General features: G+C 47.9%; 1 protein-coding gene across 2 annotated transcripts; it reads left to right on the forward strand.

Annotated features, from left to right (window-relative positions):
- The first annotated feature begins 1,777 nt into the window (after positions 1-1,777).
- LOC119842851 (zinc finger protein OZF-like) lies at positions 1,778-6,717 on the forward strand. Of its 2 annotated transcripts, none has more exons than XM_038371545.2 (3): positions 1,778-1,818; positions 2,441-2,554; positions 2,905-6,717. In XM_038371545.2, the coding sequence occupies exons 1-3, from the start codon at positions 1,785-1,787 to the stop codon at positions 4,212-4,214; spliced, it is 1,458 nt and encodes a 485-aa protein (XP_038227473.2). In that variant the 5' UTR covers positions 1,778-1,784; the 3' UTR covers positions 4,215-6,717. The 2 variants fall into 2 exon arrangements, with proteins under 2 accessions (XP_038227473.2, XP_043352790.1); XM_043496855.1 differs by having other exon boundaries at positions 2,908-6,717.
- Positions 6,718-8,110: the final 1,393 nt, after the last annotated feature.

Here is an 8,110-nt window from a genome sequence, read left to right on the forward strand (position 1 = left end):
GGGCAGATGCTGCTGCCTCCATTGTGATCTGGGAGCCCGGGCTGAGCAGCTGCTACTGCAGAGCAGATGTGTGCTGGGACAGACCATCACTAAGGCCCCCTCTGTGCCCAGCCGAGGGGGTGCTTTCTCCTGTGGCTGGAACTATCCCCCTGGGGCAGCTCCGGGCTTTGCTGGCATCAACTCCTGAGTCAGAGACTGCAGGTGATGAAATTGACCTCTGGGGGTAAGTGTAGGGGGCAGGCAGGAAAGCGACTCTGCACAAATGGCCCCTTGTTGGCCCATCTCTGCTCCCAGGTGTCTGCGAGTCCCAGAGCTGTTGCCCCCGACACACCCAGGCTCACACTCCTGTTAGCATTCAGAGTAGCAGCCGTGTTAGTCTGTATTCGCAAAAAGAAAAGGAGTACTTGTGGCACCTTGGAGACTAACAAATTTATTAGAGCATAAGCTCAATCTCCCCCCTGTATTTTCCACCAAATGCATCCGATGAAGTGAGCTGTAACTCACGAAAGCTTATGCTCTAATAAATTTGTTAGTCTCTAAGGTGCCACAAGTACTCCTTTTCTTTTTACTCCTGTTAGCAGTGACAGTAGCTATTGGAGAGGAAACGCCCACAGGAATGGCAGGACAGGAACCAGCTCTTCCATGCAGAAGGGAGAGGGGAGAGACTGAAAGTGGCAGCAGGAGCAATAAGTGAGGAGGGAGGTTCCAACCCAGTTTCCAATTCAGATTGATTTTCCTGGGAAGAAGGTGAAGAGCAGAGAGAGGAAAAGCCAGTTCCTGCTTCTGCCTAGTCCCCACGCTGCTGGGGGAATGTGCTGCCCTGGGGACAGTGTCAGGGGGGATCCCCCAAAGCGGAGCTTTTGATTCTGCTCTTTTTTAGCATTTGGCTCAGATACTCTGTTCCTGGGAGGGTTTAAAAGTGTCTCGTAGATTTAGTCCTGGTGGGAGGGGTCAGGTCTATGTTGTATAAAAGTAACTGAGGGTTTCCCAGCATGGCAGAGTCTAGAGTGTCAGTCTGCAGGGAAAGAGCCTGGGGGGAATTGAGGTGTGAAATGGACTAATGCTAATGCAAAAACCTCCCCAGTTGCCTAGGGGAGGGGCTGGGAAATGGCTGTGGTGGATCCAGCTCAGGTAGGGGATTTTGGGGGGAACTGCTGGGGAGGGTTATTGTAAAGGGGGAGGGGGAGGAAATACACAGGGTGAGGCAGGGAGGGGGACAGGGTGTGATAAACCTGCTGGGACATGCTCAGCCTAGGGCCTGATTTATGAACAGGCCCATTGCGGGAGCGGGGGATGAAGAGTCCCCCATTTCTGAAACAGGAAACAACCCCCTGGACAGGGCTGGGGAAACAGGCCAAAGTGCTGGAGCCTGAATCCATCGGCAGAGACTGCTCTGAAATACAGAGGGAAGGTGTTGGGATTCCTGTCCCCTGTACGGAGCTCTGCTTCCCATGTTAGCCTTGCCTTGTAGGTGTGTGGCAAATGTGAAAACCCTGCCTTCCTCTGCTGGGAGGGACAAGGAGCCCTCACCATCTCTCTGGTCCCTGCAGCCTCCTGGCCACTCTGAGCAGGGTGGGGGAGATATTCTCCTCTCGCGCTCCCAGAGCTGTCGTATTATTGTGCTTCTTCCCACAATAGTGGGATTGTGACTGGGGCAGCAGGTACTGAGTGGGGAGCACCTGTTTTTTCAGATGCTGGTGACCTTTGAGGAGGTGGCTGTGTACTTCACCGAGGGGCAGGGGGTTCTGCTGGACCCCAGTCAAAGAGCCCTCTACAGGGACGTCATGCAGGAGAATTATGAGACTGTGACCTCGCTGGGTAAGGATTCCTGTCCCCTCAGCTATTTGAAGCCAGGGGCCTGCATTTCTGCATCTGGTCAGGTTCTTCCCTGGTCAGTTACATTAGAGGGGAATGGGTCACATAGTCCACAGCTCCAGTGTGTGAGAGAGCCGTTCACCTCCAAACCCCTTGCAATGGGATAGGGGATTCATGAACCTGATGGACATGTTAATTCATCCCCATCCCTCCAGCTTTCACAGGGGCAGAAGCAATGTGTTAACCTATCTGCATTTATTCTCACTCACACACAAGATCTCTATGCACCTCCTTCATGGGAGTAGCTCCATCTGTGGGGAGGACTCTGGGCTCTGGATGTTTAGACGTATGCAGGGGTATAACACCAGAGCTGTGTGTGCCTCAGAAAGTCCCCCATAGCACACATCCTGAAAACTTCTAGTGAGGGTTTGACAACTCCCCCTCACCCAGACATCGGCCTCTCCCAAGGGGACTCGGTGACCATGTTCCCATCTGTTCAGATCCCACAACCCCCAGCGAATCATGGGGTCATTTATCAGTTTAAACTCAAGATGTGCCCTTTGTGACAAATACTCCACCGATCCTCAGTGCACTCTTATCATGCCTGATTTCATCCCCTGAGCAGGACTCCCCATTCCCAAACCTGACCTGATCACCCGGCTGGAAGCAGGGGAAGAGCCGTGGGTCCCAGATCTCCCAGCCTCCAAGAAAAGGAAGATCTCAAGAGACACCTGCACAGGTAAGGAGTCAGTGACTCTGACAAAGAAACTAGGGCAAGTGAAGGAAAAAGCTGAAAATCCGAGCCCCCTCAGTTCTGCCTCATCTCACCTAGGTCAGGCTGTGGATCCCAGGTGTCAGGTCATCATGGCAGATACAGCTCATAGATTCCCACTCACCCTGTTAGCTGTCAGGAGTTTTTTCCATGACTTCACTTCCCTGTGAATGTTTGGATGGGGTTTAGGAGCAGAATCCAAATTCTCAGTCTCCCCAACAGTTGCTGAGTTGTGTTTTCCCTCTTTGCTATTCCCCTTTCTGTCCTTTGTACTAACCCAGGCAGTGATTCCTGCCTATATTCTCTCTCTCCCACAGCAGGTGATGAGACAATGAGTGAGAACGAGGACGGGAATCCACTGCAGGAATGTCCTGAACAAGTGGAACTGCAGGGGACCTTATTGAGACAAGGTGAAGGGAATTTTTCCCAGTGCTTGGAACAGAGAAAAGGCTGGAATAATTGGTGCAGGTCAGAGAGGAAGTTGGGAAACTGCCAAAGGAATAATGTGTATGAATCTATTGAATGTGGGGAAGGAGACAAGGATCCCAAAGAAACCACAGTTCAGCAGACAAATGAGAATGAAAAGAACTCCTATAAATGCTTGGACTGTGGGAAAAGCTTCAGTCATCGCTCAAATCTTACTAGACATGGGAGAATCCACACTGGAGAGAGACTTTACAAATGCTTAGACTGTGGGAAAAGCTTCAGTCGGAGCTCAAATCTTATTAGCCATAGGATAATCCACACTGGAGAAAAACCTTATAAATGCTTGGACTGTGGGAAGAGCTTCAGTCAGCGCTCAGGCCTTATTAACCATAGCAGAGTCCACACGGGAGAGAACCCCTATAAATGCTTGGACTGTGGGAAAAGCTTCAGTCATCGCTCAAATCTTATTAGACATGGGAGAATCCACATGGGAGAGAGACTTTATAAATGCTTAGACTGTGGGAAAAGCTTCAGTCGGAGTTCAAATCTTATTAGCCATAGGATAATCCACACTGGAGAGAAACCCTATAAATGCTTGGACTGTGGGAAGAGCTTCAGTCGGAGCTCAAATCTTATTAGCCATAGGATAATCCACACTGGAGAGAAGCCCTTTAAATGCGTGGACTGTGGGAAGAGCTTCAGTCAGCGCTCAGGCCTCATTAGCCATAGTAGAATCCACATGGGAGAGAACCCCTATAAATGCTTAGACTGTGGGAAAAGCTTCAGTCGAAGCTCAAATCTTATTAACCATAGGATAATCCACACTGGAGAGAAACCCTATAAATGCTTGGACTGTGGGAAGAGCTTCAGTCAGCGCTCAGGCCTTATTAACCATAGTAGAATCCACATGAGCAAGAACTCCTATAAACGCTTGGACTGTGGGAAGAGCTTCAGTCAGCGCTCAGGCTTTATTAGCCATGAGAGAACCCACACAGAAGAGAGACCCTATAAATGCTTGGACTGTGGGAAAAGCTTCAGTCGGAGCTCAAATCTTACTGCTCATAGGAGACTGCACACTGGAGAGAGACCCTATAAGTGTTTGGACTGTGGGAAAAGCTTCAGTCGGAGAGCACATCTTATTAGACATGGGAGACTCCACACTGGTGAGAAATCCTACAAATCTGTGGTTCTCAAACGTTAACAACCCGAGGACCCCCGTTTGATTTAAAAATTTTCAAGGACCCCCGCAAGCCCACCGCTCAGCCACAGGCTCTGCCCCCACTCCACCCCTTCTCCCAAGCCCGCACCCCTGCCCCTCCTCTTCCTTGCCTCTTTCTGCCCCCTCCCCCCAGCGCGCCCTGTTCCCACTCTTCCCTCTCCCGCCCAGTGCCTCCTGCACACTGCTGAACAGCTGTTTTGTGGCACGCAGAAGTCACTGGGAGGGAGGGGGAGGAGTTGATCAGCGGGGACAGCAGCCCCGGACATGATTCGTTGACCCACGGGAGTACCCTTGCGGACCCCTGGACCGCAGTTTGAGAAATCCTGCTATAAATGCCTGTACTTCATTTATTGCTCAAGCCTTAATTAACCGTGAGAGAAACCATACAGGAGAGAGACCCTATAAATGCTTGGACTGAGGTAAAAGCTCCATTCAGCGTTCAGGCCTTATTAACCATGGAAGAATCCATATCGGGGAGAGACCCTAAAAATGCCTGCAGTGTGAGAAAAGTTTCAATGCACCATCAGCCCTTATTATACGTTAGAGAACCCATACAGGAGAAGAACCCTATAAATACTTGGATTGTGGGAAAAGCTTTTATCATTTCACATCTGAGAACCCACACAGGAGATAAAACCTGTAAGTGCCTGCACTGTGGGAAAAGCTTCACTGAGAGCTCAAATGTGGACACAAGAATAAATGGATATAAACTGGCCATCAGGAAGTTTAGACTTGAAATTAGATGAAGGTTTCTAACCATCAGAGGAGTGAAGTTCTGGAACAGCCTTCCAAGGGAAGCAGTGGGGGCAAAAGACCTATCTGGCTTCAAGATTAAACTTGATAAGTTTATGGAGGAGATAGTATGATGGGATAACATGATTTTGGCAATTAATTGATCTTTAACTATTCATGGTAAATAGGCCCAATGGCCTGTGATGGTATGTTAGATGGGATGGGATCTGAGTTACTACAGAGAATTCTTTCCTGGGTATCTGGCTGGTGAATCTTGCCCACATGCTCAGGGTTCAGCTGATCGCCATATTTGGGGTCGGGAAGGAATTTTCCTCCAGGGCAGATTGGAAGAGGCTCTGGGGGTTTTTCGCCTTCCTCTGCAGCATGGGGCACAGGTCACTTGCTGGAGGATTCTCTGCGCCTTGAAGTCTTTAAACCATGATTTGAGGACTTCAGTAGCTCAGACATAGGTGAGAGGTTTATTGCAGGAGTGGGTGGGTGAGATTCAGTGGCCTGCATTGTGCAGGAGGTCAGACTAGATGATCATAATGGTCCCTTCTGACCTTAATATCTATGAATCTATGAAATCTTATTATACATAAGACAATCCACACAAGAGAGAAATCCCATAAATGCTTACATGATGGGAAAAGCTTCAGTCTTAGATCATACCTTACTAAACATTTCAGAATCCACATGGCACAGTATCTACAAAATGCCTCAACTGTGGAAAAATTTTAATTTGAACATCAAACCTTACTTCACATCAGACAATCCACACAGGAGAGAGAACCCATAAATACTTGGATTGTGGGAAAAGCTTCAATAACTGCAGGGAAAGATTCAGTCTAAGCTCACACATTGTTCCCCATCAGATAATTCACAGAAGAAAGAGCTTGAATGTGGGGGTACCTTCTTTTGGTGATCATACGGCATCAAGCATCAGCAAATCCAAACAGGGAGGAGCCCTCTCAGATGTCCTTAGCATGGAAAATGCTTCAGTTGGAGCTAACACCACGTTGAACATCAGAGACTCCTCCACACAGAAGAGAAATTCTCTCAGTGCCCTGACTAGGGTTGACCATAGTAAAAACTCCATTTCCTAATTCCCACACACAGCAGTGGCATTTGGCTCCCAGGTATCCAGCTGCCCATCTCTGGGGACAGGTTCCAGCAGCAGCTGACCCTCAGCTGTTCAGGGACCTGGCTTTGCTTGGTCTAAGAAAACCCCAGGCAGAGGAGGAGGAGAAGTCCTTATCAGCCCCTCCTCCCTGCTGCAGTCCTGGCTGCTGAACTGATGGGCCTTCCTGCCTCCTGGGAACCTACTGGGGAATGGGAGAGAGAAACTCCTCCATAAGCTCCCTCTGCCTGGATGAAGTTCTCTTCTTTCCTTTCCCTTCCCTGACGTGATGTCCCTCCTATGGAGACTAGGAGAGGGATATTTGAGCCAGGCCCAATATTCACCCTGGACACCTGTCCCCACCCCCGTTTTCCTGCAGCCCCTGGGCTGGTTTCCCCCACTTACCTGGAGCTGGTACCTGCAGAGTGAGTATCTCTGGGGTTGACAACTCTTCCCCTCCCTAAATCCCTGAAGGTGCTGGATTCTGGGGAATCAAATGTGAAGGGACCAGGAGGGATGGGTTTTGGGGAGGAAACTGCTTTATCAGCATATAGAGTTAAGCCCAACTGGTGTGAAGGGCTTCAAAATATGCTTGCTTGGAAACTAACCCCAATAAACATTTCATTGTCTGCATTTCAGACTTCTGGTCTGCTTTCTGTCTATGTGACAAAAACCAGGGGAGAGGGTGAAGGGAAAGCCCTCTATCAGGGGGTTTGAGTGTCACTGGTATTTAAATGTAAGATTCAGGTACCTAAAGTGAAAGTAGTAGCTGGGCACCAAAATCTTTTTGTGGCTCTAGCCCTGGTGCCTAACCTGTTTTGGAAACCATACTAGGCCCTCACTTGCTTCATCAGGTGCCTAATGCCTTAAAAATCCAACTCTAAGTCATTTTTGAAAAAATGCTTTTGAAAAACTTACCCAAAATGTAATAGGCTTTAAAAATCAGTATAATATAATCTGGGTCCACAAACACTAAAATACCTTCATCGGAACAGTATGGGGCTTTGAATGGTATCATTCTGTGGCAGGATCTGACAGTCAGTGCTAAATGTCTGAACAGACCCATTGTTAATGATTATTGCTAAAGCCAGTAACAGATTGACTTTTCTCATAAATTGTGTTCAGCACTCTAGGAGCAAGTGCTGTAATTGTGGAGAACATGCTGTATTTGTCGCACATAACAGAAGTTGAATACCTGCTTTAGGTGCAGAGTCTCATTCTCTCAGCAATTGGGAGATGCTGTCTCCTCCCCTCATCATTCCTCTTGGGACATCACTCGTAGTCCTTTAGATTCAGGGTCACTCCTCACATTTATAAAATCATTACATTGGCTGTTCTGTATATTGAGACTGTAAACTCTTTCCCTTAGGAGCTGTCTCTCATGATGTGTATATACAGTATAGACTTGGTCTGATGGGATAGCACAATATAGACTTAGTCTTCTGTGGAGCTTCTGGCTACTGCTGTGTTACAAATAACCATGGTATTCACTAAGACACAATTATTTTGTAACCAGAAAAGAATGAATTTGGGGAAAGTTGTGGTATGAGGAACAGGCCGAATATCAACAGAGAGAGACTCCCAAACCCAGCAATCTCTACTTCCAGTCCTGCAAAATCTTAGTCACATATTTAATTGTACTGCTACCAATAGCTCCATTGATTTAAATGGGTCTGAGCTAGAATAAGGCAGGTGGTAAGGCTGAGAAAGATGGGATCTTGGTCAGAAACACAGTTCAGAGATCAGAATCGCTTTAGCCATAATAGCTAGATAATATGGCTAAAGCGATTCTGAAAGCACCAATAGCTTGCTTTGACAGGATGTAGAACAGATTTATTGAGGACTTAAGGAGACAAAATATCTTTTGCCAGTAGGGTCCTTTTTTATTTTATATAACCTTTCTTTTCCCTTTGTCATGAGATCTTTGTGTTGTGTGAACAATGAAAACTATCAGTATCTCTCAGCACAAACACTGGGGGTGAGTGCTAGATACACACTCCGAGAGGCCGAGACTGAACAGGGCATA

The sequence above is a fragment of the Dermochelys coriacea genome, chromosome 14 (assembly GCF_009764565.3).
Source record: "Dermochelys coriacea isolate rDerCor1 chromosome 14, rDerCor1.pri.v4, whole genome shotgun sequence".
NCBI lineage: Eukaryota > Metazoa > Chordata > Testudines > Dermochelyidae > Dermochelys > Dermochelys coriacea.